The 21,144-nt window shown below is 38.5% G+C and overlaps 1 protein-coding gene across 1 annotated transcript in view; it reads right to left on the bottom strand.

Annotated features, from left to right (window-relative positions):
* The window catches only part of LOC127861693 (KICSTOR complex protein SZT2-like), a 167,356-nt gene that overhangs the window by 124,829 nt on the left and 21,383 nt on the right, over positions 1 to 21,144 (bottom strand). Inside the window, 5 exon segments of the mRNA XM_052400377.1 lie at positions 549 to 708; positions 3,887 to 3,990; positions 9,118 to 9,196; positions 10,007 to 10,234; positions 20,719 to 20,844. Of these exon segments, the coding sequence (XP_052256337.1) occupies positions 549 to 708; positions 3,887 to 3,990; positions 9,118 to 9,196; positions 10,007 to 10,234; positions 20,719 to 20,844 (697 nt within the window).

Here is a 21,144-nt window from a genome sequence, read left to right as displayed (position 1 = left end):
CTATTACGTGGTATTCTGTGTATTATACAACTGAGGCTTAAAAACCTGTCACAACACCAGTTTTGTATATCAAACAAATTGAGCGCTAAACGATACACATTGATGTTTCACATAAATTTACTTTCGTTTTTGACTGATTTTCAGAAAATAAAATCTCGCTTTTTGGTCAAATGTCCCGACATTTTTAATGGAATGTCCCAATTTGGACCTGAACATTTCTGGCATGTATGGAGATCTTTCACTTTAAACTTACATGATCCTTTATATTCATCGCAAGTGGCCACACAGCAGTAAATGCTAATATATAGGCCTCCATTTCTTGATAATTCTTAAGTAATGTTACATGAAGAATAGCTTAAACTCACTTCTTCGAATTGTTACAAAATGTAAATTACAAAAATTGTAATGCCTGTTTGATATTCAATGAAATTTGTGCGTACAAATAATCACATGCATTGAAATGAAATATTATTATTGACTGATAAAAAAACCTGATTTACTTAAGAAAAGTTGAGAAAAGGATGTTTGAAACCTTGACAAGGACTCACAGTGTCGAGTATCTGTGTGCAGGTGATCCCGTCCCAGTGTTGCCGTTCCTGTGGGTTGTGTACGCAGTGCCCAGACTGGGGCTCCACCCAGCACTCTGTGACGATCTGTAGCTCCCCGTCCTCCTCCGGCCCTTCCATCTCCTCTTCATCATCACTGAAACTGTGGGAACAGCAGGGTTCTGGGTATTATTGTATGCGCTTTAATGTGATTCATTGGGATATGTAAGTGTTTTCAAATTGGAGATTTACACTATTTTCAGCAGCCAAAAATTGCAGTAAAATTTGCTGCTATGGTTCATTGAATTTTCATGGTTTCACTGTCTAATGATGTCATTATTTTGATGTAACGACGTTTAATAATCTTGCAAAATTGCCAGTTTAAATTCTCTCAATTTGAACAAAAGATTATAATGCATAAAATGAAAAAGAAAATGCCTGCCAGTTTTGAAAAAAATAAATATTTTTCATGAACTAAGATAAAAAAATCAATCAAAACCAACAAATATCATTGAAGTTCAACCTTGTTATTCATCTGAACTGCACAACTGAAACTGTTACATGGCAGTGATTTAAATCCATGTCATTCTACTACACAACTCCCTAAAATGTCCTTCACTATTTGCTCCCTAAAGGGGAAAACTTGTGAGGCAGCCCATCCAGCTCAAGCATTATAAGAGCACTTGCTCTAATAGCCAAGGGTCCCAGGTCCAAGTCATGAACCAGGAGCGCATTTTTCTTGCCCTGTGATACTAAGAACACTTGCGAAATTAAACAAGGGCTGTTTGAAAAACATGCATGCCCCCCATATGGGCTGTCAGGTGTAGTGGCAGCCATTGTGTGAAGACATTTTTTGTCACTGTGACCTTGACCTTTGACCTAGTGACCTGAAAATCAATAGGGGTCATCTGCCAGTCATGATCAATGTACCTATGAAGTTTCATGATCCTAAGCCTTATTATTCTTGAGTTATCATCAGGCAACCATTTAACTGTTTTGAGTAACTGTGACCTTGACCTTTCACCTAGTGACCTGAAAATTAATAGGGTTCATCTGCCAGTCATGATCAATGTACCTATGAAGTTTTATGATCCTAGGCGTAAGCATTCTTGAGTTATCATCCTGAAACCATTTTACTATTTCGAGTCAGTGTGACCTTGACCTTTGACCTCGTGACTTGAAAATCAATAGGGGTCATCTGCCAGTCATTATCAATGTACCTATGAAGTTTCATGATCCTAGGCATAAGCATTCTTGAGTTATCATCCGGAAACCATTTTACTGTTTCAGTGACCTGAAAATCAATAGGGGTCATCTGCCAGTCATGATCAATGTACCTATGAAGTTTCATGATCCTAGGCCTTAGCGTTCTTTAGTTATCATCGGGAAACCATCTGGTGGACGGAGCGACCGACCAACATGTGAAAAACAATATACCTTCTTCTTCGACCTTGACCTTTGACCTAGTGACCTGAAAATCAATAGGGGTCATCTGCCAGTCATTATCAATGTACCTATGAAGTTTCATGATCCTAGGCGTAAGCATTCTTGAGTTATCCTGAAACAATTTTACTGTTTTGAGTCACTGTGACCTTGACCTTTGACCTAGTGACCTCAAAAATCAATAGGGGTCATCTGCCAGTCATGATCAATGTACCTATGAAGTTTCATGATCCTAGGCCTAAGCGTTCTTGAGTTATCATCCGGAAACCATCTGGTGGACGGACCGACCGACCCACCAACGGACCGGCCGACATGTGCAAAACAATATACATGTACCCCCTCTTCTTCGAAGGGGGGGGGGGGGGGGGGGCATAATAAAGCTTATTAAGACTTATGAAGGTACTCAGTGTTTTTTTTCACCTATAGGGTAATGGTGGCGGGGCCCGTCCAAAGGGGAAAACGCATTGTTTTTTAGGAAAAGGGGAAATTAAAAAATTCACTCTTTTATATGTAATGAACTAATGATATTTATTATATGAATACACATGTGTGTATGAATGTAACATTCACAGCTGAATGGTTCTGTCCTTTTCTTAAATATATATCAATGATTTTTTCAAGATTCAAGTTCAGCCGTCATGCAGTCTCAGTTTTCCTAGCCAATTTGAGTGTAATTGGGATTTTTTTTTCTTGATAAAATGGCAAATTTTAGCATTATTTATCAATAAATGATCCAAGTTAGAATGTTTTTATCAACAAATATTGACACAATATAGATGCATCAGGCCTTTTCCTGGCCATTTTGGGAAAAATATGCAATTCATGTGAAAAGTCCACTGATTTTGGAAAAACTAATTTAATACAAGGGCTGTTTGTAAAACATGCATGCCCCCCATATAGGCTGTCAGTTGTAGTGGCAGCAATTGTGTGAATACGTTTTTTGTCACTTTGACCTTGACCTTTGACCTAGTGACCTGAAAAAAATATCAATAGGGGTCTTCTGACAGTCATGATCAATGTACCTATGAAGTTTCATGATCCTAGGCCTAATTATACTTGAGTTATCATCAGGAAACCATTTTACTGTTTCGAGTCACTGTGACCTTGACCTTTGACCTAGTGACCTCAAAATTAATAGGGGTCATCTACCAGTCATGATCAATGTACCTATGAAGTTTCATGATCCTAGGCGTAAGCATTCTTGAGTTATCATCCGGAAACCATTTTACTATTTCGAGTCACTGTGACCTTGATCTTTGACCAAGTGACCTGAAAATCAATAGGGGTCATCTGCCAGTTATGATCAATGTACCTATGAAGTTTTATGATCCTAGGCCTAAGCATTCTTGAGTTATCATCCGGAAACCATTTTACTATTTCGAGTCACTGTGACCTTGACCTTTGACCTAGTGACCTGAAAATCAATAGGGGTCATCTGGGAGTCATAATCAATGTACCTATGAAGTTTCATGATATCCTAGGCCTAAGCGTTCTTGAGTTATCATCCAGAAACCATCTGGTGGAAGGACCGACGGACGGACCGACCGACCGACATGTGCAAAACAATATACCCCCTCTTCTCCAAAGGGGGGCATAAAAATGTTATTGACAATGGAGCCGTATGAAATCAAAAATAGTTATTTCCTATATCACATACCAATTATACAATAGTCATTTTCTGTGAAAACTCATGGAGTTAAAAACATTTGAACACTTATCAATATCCTCCGTTATATTATCTCAGTTTTTTAAAACATCAGTTAATCGAGACCTTTTTTAGTTCACAACCTGGGTTAAACTATCTATTCAGTGTAATGTTAAATCATTAATTAATTTACCGATATAATGCAAGGAAGAACAAAGTAAAGCAAAGAATAAACATGTTATGAAAGTCTCACCATTCATGTGCAGTTTTCAAGTGAGGTGGGAACATGATGTACTGTACAACACAGGTGGGTCGCTGCTTGGACCTGCCGTGGTCTACAGTGTCAACATCTGAATCCTTAAACCAACATAAAACAAGATGCTGCATTTAATAAAGGCATATGCATCTAGTGTAAGCCCGGTCAATATTGATTGATTGGCCCATTTGAATACATCGACGTCCAAAAATAGGTCAATGCCATGGTCAAAATGAGGTCTGGTCAAGTGGGAGCGTTGAGAGTGTTGATATATAACATCCATGCAAGCATTTAAGATTTTAAGCAAGCAATATTGATGTTAGACGAATTAAGTCATTTTGGGTAAACCAAGAATTTTGACCCGAGTTAGTCTTAGTCCGAAAGGAGGCCTCTGTCAAGGTCAAAGTGCAGTCAGATGATGTGGGTTTGTTGATAGCAATCAAAGGCATCCTCCATGCAAGTATTAAAGCTTTGTATAAAGCATTATTGATGTTTTGTGTCATCTTAGGTTAACCTTACAGATGGATGAACAAACAAACCAATTGACAGACAGATTGGCTTATCACTATATGATCCCCGCATCAGTAGATGCCAGGGCCAATAAAAACCATTCAGGTTTAAAATGCGTGCAACAAATTAATCACCTCATTTTTGTTTGAGTATTTAACTTTACAGTAAACTTTGCTTAAAGTAGCATTACTACAGATGAACTGATTGTAAAACAACCAATTATTGATACTTAATTTTTATTGTATTCCTGTTTTACTGCGGGGAATCACGTGATCACAAAAGTACATCGTGCGCACAAAATGGCGGAAAAAGCTCTCGCTTTATGACGAAGATCAAGGTATTCTCATATTTTATGATATCTAAATTTATGATAACTATGCGCAAAGTACCCACTTAGTCTCCTTATGTACTCTGGTAATTGTCGTTTTTCTTAGATTTCTGTAGTTTTCTCAAACATTCAGACACAATAAACAATGAAAATTGTACATCGTCTGAACATACTTTATTTTGACGCGTTTGCTATTCAAGATGACAATCAAACAAAAATAAATACAACAGTTTTTGCTTTTTAACATGCTTAGAATATTTCGTACAAGGTTGTCTACGTTGTTTAAGCTTTTTTAGATCTGTTGCGAGTAATTTGGAAAATAGTACATCGTATGAACGTTTTTTGCTTGAGTACATCGTCTGAAGGGTTTTGAGTACATCATCTGAACTGCTTCTGTTTTTACTTTTAATGCGATGTTTATAATAATAAAATTGTAATAACATCTGTGATCAGCCAATAACTTTATTTATAACGCTAGTATTCTTTTAATTTTACTACAAAAATCAATAAGCAAAGAAATCCTTCGCTCATATGTGAATGTGTGTTTATTCAATGTGTTAAAAATGTATTTGCTGTTATATTGTCAACTGTATGCTATTATATTTAAATTTCAGAACTGAGATCAGATTGTACTACACAAGGTTCAAGAAGACTTTACCATGTATGTCAACAGCAAATCAATCCGGTAATATTCTACATATCGATGGGCAAATAAATTAAGCCCTCAATATGAAGTGGACAAATTACACTGGATTGCTTTTGATTGTTTCATATTGAGAAATAGACAAAAGTGAAAGGAATGAAACAAGCTTCAGTAAGGGCGATTTTATAACTGCACTACCATGACCACAAATATTTGTGCTTAGGTCCAGCTAGCTTGGTTTGGAAACGTCACCAGGCACGAATCTAGAGGTCAACGCCGAGGCCGTCAGAAGAAAAGCTGGATGGATAATGTGAGAGTGGACATCCCTTTCTATGGATGAATTACTCTAAGCAGCACATAACAGACCTGACTGGGGAAGGATTTCTGTATTGTTTCCCCTCATTCCCCTAGACAGCCGAACCGGTCAAGGGATTGATGAATAATTATCACCGTGATATGACTTTAATAAATCTTGAGAACGACTGTGATAAAGAATTTATTTAATCTAACAGTCATATATTTGAATTTGTGAACATGCCAATCTATGTACTATATATGAGCATAATCTTTACCTCTCTAAATATGACATAACCAATACAAAGCACTGGAAATTTAGTTTAGTGCAAATAAAAATTACATTTGTTACATAAAACATATAACGTTTAGTTTCTTATTTTTAGCTCACCTGAGCACAAAGTGCTCATGGTGTGCTTTTAGCATCACCATTTGTCCTTTATGCGTTGTCACCATTTTTCCTTAGTAGCAGTCTATAGGTAACATTTATTGCTTGATTGTCATGAAACTTGGTAAGAAAAGTTGTCCCAGTGATATCTTTGTCGTGTTCGAAACTTGGTCACACCAGGTCAAAACCTAGGTCACTTGGTCAAAATAAAGAAAAATATTGTTAACACTAGAATTCACATTTATCGTTTAATCTTCTTGAAACATAGTCACAATGTATGTCTTAATGATATATCAGCTTTCTTTGAAAATGGTTCAGATTCGTTGAAAAAGATGGCCGCCAGGGGTGCATATTTGCTCACATGGCTATGGTAAAACCTTTTTTACACTCTAGAAGTCACATTTATACTTCAATCTTCATGAAACTTGGTTTGAACATTTGTTGTTATGATACATCGGCTTAATTCCAAAATTGTTACGGTCCGTTGAAAAACATGTCCACTAGGAAGCGGGGCAGTTTACTGTGTATGGCTATAGCAAAACCTTGTTAACACTACCTTTATAAAAAAAAATATAGCTGCACTGATGTTGTCTTTTGGAACTTATATCTGACAATGAAGAAAATACACAAAACACTAGTTGTAATGCACCACATGCTGAAGTGTACAAATGCATAATTTCAACATTGCGCTAGGCTATCAACAGCAGTATATTCTGATAGGAAGACATTCATGTACCAGGTATAATAGATATAAAATAGATAATAAATATAAAAGTCCTCAAAATGCTTTAATCCAGTAGATTTCTCTTGAAGCATCATAATTTTGTAAAGTGTATTTGCTGTTTTTTGCTAATGTCTTTTATCTGCCCCCCATCGAATTGGGCACATGTCCGGTAAGAAGTTATTTTATCAGTTATTTAGCTTCAATAAAATATTTTACTTCCTGTGTGTGGCAACTTCGGACCCCAGTCAAGATTTAATAACACATACATGTATTTGAGGGCCTCTATATGATGTTGCATATAAAATATAACACTAGGTCATAATGACTTCTTTATTAGCATTAAACTTTATTTCATGACATAACATTAACATAATTTGTATTTGGCATAAAATAGCACAAAGCATTCTTAAAGCATTCGGAAAGTCTATAACAATTCATAAAATTGGTATTATAAGGAGGTGGTAGAATTTGATAAGAGTTAATATTTGAGATGTAGATATACAACTATTTCATATCTTAGATACTTTAGTACAAACTAATTTACGAATATGTATCTCGTTAAATTGTCTGCTTGTGTTGTAGTATTCTCATAGCTTTGAGATTCATACGATATCGATTCCACTTAACTGTTCGCTTTTCGTTTTGACTGATCCATTGTTAATGGTTAGAAGAAAATCTGATTCAGTAGCGTCATGAATGCCACGGCATATTTTTCACAAGATGGCTGCTGCTCAAAAAGAGCCCTTGCAGAAATGCTTTTCTTTGCTCGCTTTTTGGGTGGAGATACTTTATACAATGGTGAACGAAATGGTGACTTAATGGGCGTTAGCACAGGTGTTATTTGTTGCAGACAAACTCCAGTGCGACATGCAGTTGATGAAATGCATTTTGGTGTAACTAATCGTATTGTTTGCGATGTTTTCAAGCGCTTTCTCTTCAAGCGATGAAGCGGTAGACTTGACTTTTGGCGCATTCTGAAATAACAGAACGGCTATATATAACAGACGTCTAATTATACCAATTTATTTTATGACATCAATATTTTATCTTCACAAAAATAATTATATATTGATTACCACATACATGTAATTCAGACTAACATTTACATTTAATATTATATACTACTACATATATTATTGAAGCTTGGCAAAATCACCGCAAGCTCAGAGCTGCCACTGTTTCGAGCCGAGCATTATATTTTTTATAAGTTCTCACATGCGCCAAGTATGTTAAAAGAAATGTCACATGCGCCAAGTATGTAAATAGTAATGTTAAGTTCAGTTTAGTTTTACTGCAAACTACATTTGGTCTTTTTAAATATAAATATGTGAAAAGCCAAGGATCTTTCGTCCAAATGACATACCTCCTATTACATTATTTTCATGCTTTTATATATATATAAATAACAACCTTTTTCGAGCTTGACTTATATTTAATTTAATTAATTTAATTTAATAAAAATAAATACTATGTAAACATGTAAAAATAACACAGGATTTTGTGTTTTCTGATCATAGAAGGGAACGTCATTTGGACGAAAAATTGCTTAGCTGATCACAGATGTTATTACAATTTTATTATGATAAACATCGCATTAAAAGTAAGAACAGAAGCAGTTCAGATGATGTACACAAAACTGTTCAGACGATGTACTCAAACAAAAAACATTCAGACGATGTACTTAAACAAAAAACGTTCAGGCGATGTACATGTACTAGTTTCCAAATTACTCTCCACAGATCTAAAAAAGCGTGCAAAACATTGTACGAAATATTCTAAGCATGTTAGAAAGCAAAAACTGTTGTATTTATTTGTTTGTTTGTCATCTTGAATAGCAAACGTGTCAAAATAAAGTATGTTCAGATGATGTACATTTTTCATTGTTTATTGTGTCTGAATGTTTGAGAAAACTACAGAAATCTAAGAAAAACGACAATTACCAGAGTACATAAGGAGAATAAGCGGGTACTTTGCGCAAAGTTATCATAAATTTAGATATTATAAAATATGAGAATACCTTGATTTTCGTCATTAAGCGAGAGCTTTTTCCGCCATTTTGTGCGTCAGATGTACTTTTGTGATCACGTGATTCCCCGCAGTGTGTTTCCAAGCGCATATTTATTTTAACAATATTTTTAAATATTTTGTATTTTGTTGTACCAAGCAATAATACATGTGTTAAAAATACATACAAGCCCAGCACTCAAATTGGGAAACAAGTTCTAGTTTGTAAAATTTTGACATATTTGCGGGTGATTCACTCAAATATCATTTAAAAACAGAATAAATACTGTATAAATAGAATAATTGCTAAGTGTTGTGATTCTGCATAGTGTCTCACCCTCATTTCCACTTCAACCATCATGTTGACAATTCCCTGACCAGTGAGACTGTAGTGGAAACCTTCCTGTAGGCGAATCCTAAAACAGAGAGTCGCACCTCATGTAACATTTGAGGCTCATTCTGGGGAAACTTGGCTTAACTCTTCACCACTTAGATACTTATTTTGACGCATTTGGAGTCCCTCAAAAAGTTAAACATAACAAGCAAATTCGTTTAATTGATATCCCCCCCAATATGCTTCTGGACACAAAAGTGTTATATTTGACACTCAAAAAAGCATTTTTTCAATATACAAAGGGCCATAACTCCGTTATTAACAGATGGTGTACAATGTCATTTGGCATGAATCATCCTCTTATCCATATATATACTCATACCAATTTTTTATGAAATCCGCCAAAGCACTTTCAAGATATGGCTCCGGACACAAAAGTGCCGGACGGACGGATGGACAGACAACGCCAAAACAATATCCCTCCGCCTATGGCAGGGGATAATTAAAGGCCTTTTTTACTAGATTCGAGTTTTAAAGGCTTCATATCCAAGCCTTAGATACTGATGAGCACAAAACAGCATAAAACCTAACCAGACTGCGAGTAACACGCAGGCTGTTCTGGTTTTATACTGTTTGCACGTAGCCATTTTCACTATGCTTCTGAGTGGGAAAGGTTTAATGAATTTGCGTAAAGTGTCATCCCAGATGAGCCTGTGCAGTTTTTGCCTTTTTAGGAAAAATTTAAAAAAAATGAATAAAAACTCTTTGGTTAAGATATTAAGTGTAAGTGGAAAACTGCATGCTCGTTTTTTTCAATATGGATGACAACCCAAAGACCCATAAGTAGGGAGTAAAATAGCCCTGTTAAGTGTAAACGAAAATATTAACTCACTTGGCAAGAGTAGCTAGCAATTTGCCAATGCTCTGCATGGAGATACTGCTCATGCCTGGCTGCTGGATGGTCCACACCCAGCGCTGGTGCATCAGGTAGCGTGCCAGGGAGTTGAACAGGTTGGCCGCTGACTTGTTTTTGGCCTGGGTCGCGTGTGGCACAAACTGGGACACCTCCTGCATGACCTGGTCCTCTAGCTTAGACATGTCGTGAGGCACACGCTCATACCTGAGAAGGAAATGAACACACACGCTCATACCTGAGAAGGAAATGAACATACACGCTCATACCTGAGAAGGAAATGAACACACAGACTCATACCTGAGAAAAAAATGAACACACACTCATACCTGAGAAGGAAATGAACACACACTAATACCTGAGAAGGAAATGAACACACACGCTCATACCTGACAAGGAAATGAATACACACGCTCATACCTGAGAAGGAAATGAACACACGCTCATACCTGAGAAGGAAATGAACACACACTCATACCTGAGAAGGAAATGAACATACACTCATACCTGAGAAGGAAATGAACATACATGCTCATACCTGACAAGGAAATGTACATACAAGCTCATACATGAGAAGAAATGAACACACACTCATACCTGAGAAGGAAATGAACACACACTCATACCTGACAAGGAAATGAACATACACGCTCATACCTGAGAAGGAAATGAACACACACTCATACCTGAGAAGGAAATGAACACACACGCTCATACCTGAGAAGGAAATGAACACACACTCATACCTTAGAAGGAAATGAACACACACGCTCATACCTGACAAGGAAATGAACACACACGCTCATACCTGACAAGGAAATGAACACACACGCTCATACCTGAGAAGGAAATGAACACACACGCTCATACCTGACAAGGAAATGAACACACACGCTCATACCTGACAAGGAAATGAACACACACACTCATACCTGAGAAGGAAATGAAAACACATGCTCATACCTGAGAAGGAAATAAAAACACACACTCATACCTGAGATAGAAATGAACATACATGCTCATACCTGAGAAGGAAATGAACATACACGTTCATACCTGAGTAGGAAATAAACATACATGCTCATACCTGAGAAGGAAATGAACACACATGCTCATACCTGAGAAGGAAATGAACATACACGCTCATACCTGAGAAGGGAATGAACACAAGCTCATACCTGAGAAGGAAATGAACACACACGCTCATACCTGAGAAGGAAAAGAACACACACGCTCATACCTGAGAAGGAAATGAACACACACTCATACCTGAGAAGGAAATGAACACACATACTCATACCTGACAAGGAAATGAACACACACGCTCATACCTGACAAGGAAATGAACACACACGCTCATACCTGAGAAGGAAATGAACACACACTCAAACCTGAGAAGGAAATGAACACACACGCTTATACCTGAGAAGGAAATGAACACATACTCATACCTGAGAAGGAAATGAACACACACTCATACCCGAGAAGGATATGAACACACATGCTCAAACCTGAGAAGGAAATGAACACATACGCTAATACTTGACAAGGAAATGAACACACACGCTCATACCTGAAAAGGAAATGAACACACACGCTCATACCTGACAAGGAAATGAACACACACGCTCATACCTGACAAGGGAATGAACACACACACGCTCATACCTGAGAAGGAAATGAACACACACGCTCATACCTGAGAAGGAAATGAACATACATGCTCATACCTGAGAAGGAAATGAACACACAGCTCATACCTGAGAAGGAAATGAACACACACGCTCATACCTGAGAAGGAAATGAACACACACGCTCATACCTGAGAAGGAAATGAACACACACGCTCACATTGATTAGGAAATGAACATACATGCTCATACCTGAGAAGGAAATGAACACACACTCATACCTGAGAAGGAAATGAACACACACGCTCATACCTGACAAGGAAATGAACATAAGGCTCATACCTGAGAAGGAAATGAACATACAGGCTCATACCTGAGAAAGAAATGAACACACACGCTCATACCTGAGAAGGAAATGAACACACACACTCATACCTGAGAAGGAAATGAAAACACACACTCATACCTGAGAAGGAAATGAACATACACGCTCATACCTGAGAAGGAAATGAACACATACGCCCATACCTGAAAAGGAAATGAACACACACGCTCATACCTGACAAGAAAATGAACACACACTCTCATACCTGAGAAGGAAATTAACACACACGCTTATACCTGACAAGGAAAAGAACACACCCACTCATACCTGACAAGGAAATGAACACACACGCTCATACCTGAGAAGGAAATGAACACACACGCTCATACCTGACAAGGAAATGAACACACACGCTCATACCTGACAAGGAAATGAACACACACACGCTCATACCTGAAAAGGAAAAGAACACACACGATCATACCTGAGAAAGAAATGAACATACACGCTCATACCTGAGAAGGAAATGAACACACACGCTCATACCTGAGAAGGAAATGAACACACACGCTCATACCTGAGAAGGAAATGAACACACATGCTCATACCTGACAAGAAAATGAACACACGCTCATACCTGAGATAGAAATGAACACACACGCTCATACCTGACAAGGAAAAGAACACACACGCTCATACCTGAGAAGGAAATGAACACACACGCTCATACCTGAGAAGGAAATGAACACACACGCTCACATTGATTAGGAAATGAACATACATGCTAATACCTGAGAAGGAAATGAACACACACTCATACCTGAGTAGGAAATGAACACACACGCTAATACCTGACAAGGAAATGAACATACAGGCTCATACCTGAGAAGGAAATGAACATACAGGCTCATACCTGAGACAGAAATGAACACACACGCTCATACCTGAGAAGGAAATGAACACACACGCTCATACCTGACAAGAAAATGAACACACACTCATACCTGAGATGGAAATGAACACACACGCTCATACCTGAGAAGGAAATGAACACACACGCTCATACCTGAGAAGGAAATGAACACACATGCTCATACCTGAGATGGAAATGAACACACACGCTCATACCTGAGAAGGAAATGAACAAACAGGCTCATACCTGAGAAAGAAATGAACATACAGGCTCATACCTGAGAAAGAAATGAACACACACGCTCATACCTGAAAAGGAAATGAACAAACAGGCTCATACCTGAGAAAAAAATGAACATACAGGCTCATACCTGAGATGGAAATGAACACACACGCTCATACCTGAGAAGGAAATGAACAAACAGGCTCATACCTGAGAAAGAAATGAACAAACAGGCTCATACCTGAGAAGGAAATGAACATGCAGGCTCATACCTGAGAAGGAAATGAACATACAGGCTCATACCTGAGAAGGGAATGAACACACACTCATACCTGAGAAGGAAATGAACATAACGCTCATACCTGAGAAGGAAATGAACATACAATCTCATACCTGAGAAGGAAATGAATAAACACTCATACCTCAAAAGGAAATGAACACACACGCTCATACCTGAAAAGGAAATGAACACACACGCTCATACCTGACAAGAAAATGAACACACACGCTCATACCTGAGAAGGAAATTAACACACACGCTTATACCTGACAAGGAAAAGAACACACATGCTCATACCTGACAAGGAAATGAACACACATGCTCATACCTGAGAAGGAAATGAACACACACTCATACCTGAGAAGGAAATGAACACACATGCTCATACCTGAGAAGGAAATGAACATATACCACCCTCATTACTGAGAAGGAAATGAACACACACGCTCATACCTGAGAAGGAAATGAACACACTCTCATACCTGAGAAGGAAATGAACACACACGCTCATACCTGACAAGGAAATGAACACACACACTCACACCTGATTAGGAAATGAACATACATGCTCATACCTGAGAAGGAAATGAACACACACGCTCGTACCTGAGAAGGAAATGAACATACAGGCTCATACCTGAGAAAGAAATGAACACACACGCTCATACCTGAGAAGAAAATGAACATACAGGCTCATACCTGAGATGGAAATGAACATAACGCTCATACCTATGAAGGAAATGAACATACAATCTCATACCTGAGAAGGAAATGAACACACACTCATACCTGAGCAGGAAATGAACACACACGCTCATACCTGACAAGGAAATGAACACACACGCTCATACCAGAGAAGGAAATGAACACACACTCATACCTGACAAGGAAATGAACACACACGCTCATACCTGAGAAGGAAATGAACAAAAACACTCATATCTGAGCAGGAAATGACATTTGAAACTAGCAAATAACAGGCTTTCTGCATATATATTGGCGAAAATGAAAATTCTAATTTGTTGGGAATATGTTGCAATTGTATTTATCAATCTCTGCCGAGTATATGCACATTACATTTCTTAAACTGCCTCTGGTTATAATTTTGCATTAATGCATATCGCCCATTAAATCTGCAAAACCACATATTTACCCTGACAAAACTAGGTACTTACAAGCTAATTTGAATGTCGTGCCCCACACTCATACATAGGAAGGACATGAACATATATATAAGGGACCTACAACAATATTTTCATGGCTTGTCAAACATTAATACATTAGCAGGAAATGAATAAATACAAGGGCCTTATAACACTATTTTCCAGTCTTGAAGCACATATATCTAGGAAAGAAATCACAAATAGTAGCAATACAATACACATCATGAAAATGTTTGTTTTTCCATTTTATGTACATTTTTCATTCCTATGACAATATTCAGTTAGCCTTCTCACACTTTTACTGGTCAAGATAAGCTGATCTTTGCAATTTACCTGCAACAAGTGCACATACTTACACCAGTGACTGACAATCTAACCACATGAATCTGAGGTACAGGGGGAAGGGTTATAAATTATATGTCACTGTGTTGCATCATGTAAAAATGACTCTAATGCTATATGCCACTAGCATAGCAACAGACCAGCCTGCACAATGTCACAGTCAGGTAAGAAGCCATACAGTCCAATATAATGTCATGCAAGGTTTAGTGGTCTCATCAGACCAGCCTGCACAATGTCACAGTCAGGTAAGAAGCCATACAGTCCGATATGATGTCATGCAAGGTTTAGTGGTCTCATCAGACCAGCCTGCACAATGTCACAGTCAGGTAAGAAGCCATACAGTCCGATATAATGTCATGCAAGGTTTAGTGGTCTCATCAGACCAGCCTGCACAATGTCACAGTCAGGTAAGAAGCCATACAGTCCGATATAATGTCATGCAAGGTTTAGGAAGAAGGAAAAGAACACACACGCTCATACCTGAGAAGGAAATGAACACACACTCATACCTGAGAAGGAAATGAACACACATACTCATACCTGACAAGGAAATGAACACACACGCTCATACCTGACAAGGAAAAGAACACACACGCTCATACCTGAGAAGGAAATGAACACACACTCAAACCTGAGAAGGAAATGAACACACACGCTTATACCTGAGAAGGAAATGAACACATACTCATACCTGAGAAGGAAATGAACACACACTCATACCCGAGAAGGATATGAACACACATGCTCATACCTGAGAAGGAAATGAACACATACGCTAATACTTGACAAGGAAATGAACACACACGCTCATACCTGAAAAGGAAATGAACACACACGCTCATACCTGACAAGGAAATGAACACACACGCTCATACCTGACAAGGGAATGAACACACACACGCTCATACCTGAGAAGGAAATGAACACACACCCTCATACCTGAGAAGGAAATGAACATATATGCTCATACCTGAGAAGGAAATGAACACACAGCTCATACCTGAGAAGGAAATGAACACACACGCTCATACCTGAGAAGGAAATGAACACACACGCTCATACCTGAGAAGGAAATGAACACACACGCTCACATTGATTAGGAAATGAACATACATGTTCATACCTGAGAAGGAAATGAACACACACTCATACCTGAGAAGGAAATGAACACACACGCTCATACCTGACAAGGAAATGAACATAAGGCTCATACCTGAGAAGGAAATGAACATACAGGCTCATACCTGAGAAAGAAATGAACACACACGCTCATACCTGAGAAGGAAATGAACACACACACTCATACCTGAGAAGGAAATGAAAACACACACTCATACCTGAGAAGGAAATGAACATACACGCTCATACCTGAGAAGGAAATGAACACACACGCTCACATTGATTAGGAAATGAACAAACATGCTCATACCTGAGAAGGAAATGAACACACACTCATACCTGAGAAGGAAATGAACACACACGCTCATACCTGACAAGGAAATGAACATAAGGCTCATACCTGAGAAGGAAATGAACATACAGGCTCATACCTGAGAAAGAAATGAACACACACGCTCATACCTGAGAAGGAAATGAACACACACACTCATACCTGAGAAGGAAATGAAAACACACACTCATACCTGAGAAGGAAATGAACATACAGGCTCATACCTGAGAAAGAAATGAACACACACTCATACCTGAGAAGGAAATGAACAAACAGGCTCATACCTGAGAAAGAAATGAACACACACTCATACCTGAGAAGGAAATGAACATACAATCTCATACCTGAGAAGGAAATGAATACACACTCATACCTCAGAAGGAAATGAACACATACGCCCATACCTGAAAAGGAAATGAACACACACGCTCATACCTGACAAGAAAATGAACACACACTCTCATACCTGAGAAGGAAATTAACACACACGCTTATACCTGACATGGAAAAGAACACACCCGCTCATACCTGACAAGGAAATGAACACACACGCTCATACCTGAGAAGGAAATGAACACACACGCTCATACCTGACAAGGAAATGAACAAACACGCTCATACCTGACAAGGAAATGAACACACACACGCTCATACCTGAAAAGGAAAAGAACACACACGATCATACCTGAGAAAAAATGAACATACACGCTCATACCTGAGAAGGAAATGAACACACACGCTCATACCTGAGAAGGAAATGAACACACACGCTCATACCTGAGAAGGAAATGAACACACACGCTCATATCTGAGAAGGAAATGAACACACACGCTCACATTGATTAGGAAATGAACATACATGCTCATACCTGAGAAGGAAATGAACACACACTCATACCTGAGAAGAAAATGAACATACAGGCTCATACCTGAGAAAGAAATGAACACACATGCTCATACCTGAGAAGGAAATGAACACACATGCTCATACCTGACAAGAAAATGAACACACGCTCATACCTGAGATAGAAATGAACACACACGCTCATACCTGACAAGGAAAAGAACACACACGCTCATACCTGAGAAGGAAATGAACACACACGCTCATACCTGAGAAGGAAATGAACACACACGCTCACATTGATAAGGAAATGAACATACATGCTAATACCTGAGAAGGAAATGAACACACACTCATACCTGAGTAGGAAATGAACACACACGCTAATACCTGACAAGGAAATGAACATACAGGCTCATACCTGAGAAGGAAATGAACATACAGGCTCATACCTGAGACAGAAATGAACACACACGCTCATACCTGAGAAGGAAATGAACACACAAGCTCATACCTGACAAGAAAATGAACACACACTCATACCTGAGATGGAAATGAACACACACGCTCATACCTGAGAAGGAAATGAACACACACGCTCATACCTGAGAAGGAAATGAACACACATGCTCATACCTGAGATGGAAATGAACACACACGCTCATACCTGAGAAGGAAATGAACAAACAGGCTCATACCTGAGAAAGAAATGAACATACAGGCTCATACCTGAGATGGAAATGAACACACACGCTCATACCTGAAAAGGAAATGAACAAACAGGCTCATACCTGAGAAAGAAATGAACATACAGGCTCATACCTGAGATGGAAATGAACACACACGCTCATACCTGAGAAGGAAATGAACAAACAGGCTCATACCTGAGAAAGAAATGAACAAACAGGCTCATACCTGAGAAGGAAATGAACATGCAGGCTCATACCTGAGAAGGAAATGAACATACAGGCTCATACCTGAGAAGGGAATGAACACACACTCATACCTGAGAAGGAAATGAACATAACGCTCATACCTGAGAAGCAAATGAACATACAATCTCATACCTGAGAAGGAAATGAATAAACACTCATACCTCAGAAGGAAATGAACACACACGCTCATACCTGAAAAGGAAATGAACACACACGCTCATACCTGACAAGAAAATGAACACACACGCTCATACCTGAGAAGGAAATTAACACACACGCTTATACCTGACAAGGAAAAGAACACACATGCTCATACCTGACAAGGAAATGAACACACATGCTCATACCTGAGAAGGAAATGAACACACACTCATACCTGAGAAGGAAATGAACACACATGCTCATACCTGAGAAGGAAATGAACATATACCACCCTCATTACTGAGAAGGAAATGAACACACACGCTCATACCTGAGAAGGAAATGAACACACTCTCATACCTGAGAAGGAAATGAACACACACGCTCATACCTGACAAGGAAATGAACACACACACTCACACCTGATTAGGAAATGAACATACATGCTCATACCTGAGAAGGAAATGAACACACACGCTCGTACCTGAGAAGGAAATGAACATACAGGCTCATACCTGAGAAAGAAATGAACACACACGCTCATACCTGAGAAGAAAATGAACATACAGGCTCATACCTGAGATGGAAATGAACATAACGCTCATACCTATGAAGGAAATGAACATACAATCTCATACCTGAGAAGGAAATGAACACACACTCATACCTGAGCAGGAAATGAACACACACGCTCATACCTGACAAGGAAATGAACACACACGCTCATACCAGAGAAGGAAATGAACACACACTCATACCTGACAAGGAAATGAACACACACGCTCATACCTGAGAAGGAAATGAACAAAAACACTCATATCTGAGCAGGAAATGACATTTGAAACTAGCAAATAACAGGCTTTCTGCATATATATTGGCGAAAATGAAAATTCTAATTTGTTGGGAATATGTTGCAATTGTATTTATCAATCTCTGCCGAGTATATGCACATTACATTTCTTAAACTGCCTCTGGTTATAATTTTGCATTAATGCATATCGCCCATTAAATCTGCAAAACCACATATTTACCCTGACAAAACTAGGTACTTACAAGCTAATTTGAATGTCGTGCCCCACACTCATACATAGGAAGGACACGAACATATATATAAGGGACCTACAACAATATTTTCATGGCTTGTCAAACATTAATACATTAGCAGGAAATGAATAAATACAAGGGCCTTATAACACTATTTTCCAGTCTTGAAGCACATATATCTAGGAAAGAAATCACAAATAGTAGCAATACAATACACATCATGAAAATGTTTGTTTTTCCATTTTATGTACATTTTTCATTCCTATGACAATATTCAGTTAGCCTTCTCACACTTTTACTGGTCAAGATAAGCTGATCTTTGCAATTTACCTGCAACAAGTGCACATACTTACACCAGTGACTGACAATCTAACCACATGAATCTGAGGTACAGGGGGAAGGGTTATAAATTATATGTCACTGTGTTGCATCATGTAAAAATGACTCTAATGCTATATGCCACTAGCATAGCAACAGACCAGCCTGCACAATGTCACAGTCAGGTAAGAAGCCATACAGTTCGATATAATGTCATGCAAGGTTTAGTGGTCTCATCAGACCAGCCTGCACAATGTCACAGTCAGGTAAGAAGCCATACAGTCCGATATGATGTCATGCAAGGTTTAGTGGTCTCATCAGACCAGCCTGCACAATGTCACAGTCAGGTAAGAAGCCATACAGTCCGATATAATGTCATGCAAGGTTTAGTGGTCTCATCAGACCAGCCTGCACAATGTCACAGTCAGGTAAGAAGCCATACAGTCCGATATAATGTCATGCAAGGTTTAGTGGTCTCATCAGAGCAGCCTGCACAATGTCACAGTCAGGTAAGAAGCCATACAGTCCGATATAATGTCATGCAAGGTTTAGTGGTCTCATTAGCCGACAAGGTAGTTACAACAAGATGGACGGGCCTGATTTGTTATCCTTGAATATTCCAAATATAAAGTATATCATACATAATTTATTAAATAATCCTTCATCAACTATAAAACTTACAATACTTTTTTTCAAAAGCAGCAGTCTGTAAATATATGAGTCACATTCTGAGAAAGCTGGGCATAATGCATGTGCGTTAAGTGTTGTCTCAGATTAGCCTGTGCAATCCGCATAAGTAATCAGGGACAACACTTTCCGCCTAAATTGGATTTTTTTTAAGAAGAGACTTCATTTAAACGAAAAATGTCATTAAAGCGGAAAGTGTCGTCCCTGATTAGCCTGTGCAGACTGCATAGGCTAATCTGGGTTGACACTTTACGCACATGCATTATGCCCAGTTTTCTCAGAACAGGACTCATATATGCTCAGGTATTTAAGATTTACAACAAGTAATCAAGATTTTCATCTAATTACTCAATGCTTTTTCTGCAACATTATAGTCATCTGTAGTCATCACTGTACCTAATAAGTATGGTCTCAACAGGTTTCTGCAGCAGTACACAGCACTGGATCTCAGACCAATCCCGACGTAATGGAGGCTTCTTGGGGGTTCTAGGCTCTCCATCAGTAGGGCTCTTCTTCTCTTGTCTAAGTGATACAACCTGAACATTTCTAGCACAGCAAATATGCGTATGTATGTTAATGTGGCACAATTTAAATTGTATCATGTATACTAGCTAAATTATGCTTCCAAATGAGATATGCTGCAGACTAAATTTAAGAACACATATTAACAAAAAGCAATAACTCTAACATAGATGAGCAAGAGTCATGATTTTTGAGCTGTGAAGATTTCCTCAATGAGATCTACCTACCTATTAAGTTTCAAGTTGATACCTCTTTCTCTTTGCCAGCTAATTCCAAAATAAACCAAGGGCAATAGCTCTA

The sequence above is a fragment of the Dreissena polymorpha genome, chromosome 16 (assembly GCF_020536995.1).
Source record: "Dreissena polymorpha isolate Duluth1 chromosome 16, UMN_Dpol_1.0, whole genome shotgun sequence".
Taxonomy (NCBI): Eukaryota; Metazoa; Mollusca; class Bivalvia; order Myida; family Dreissenidae; genus Dreissena; species Dreissena polymorpha.
This window is presented reverse-complemented; position numbering and strand designations above follow the sequence as displayed.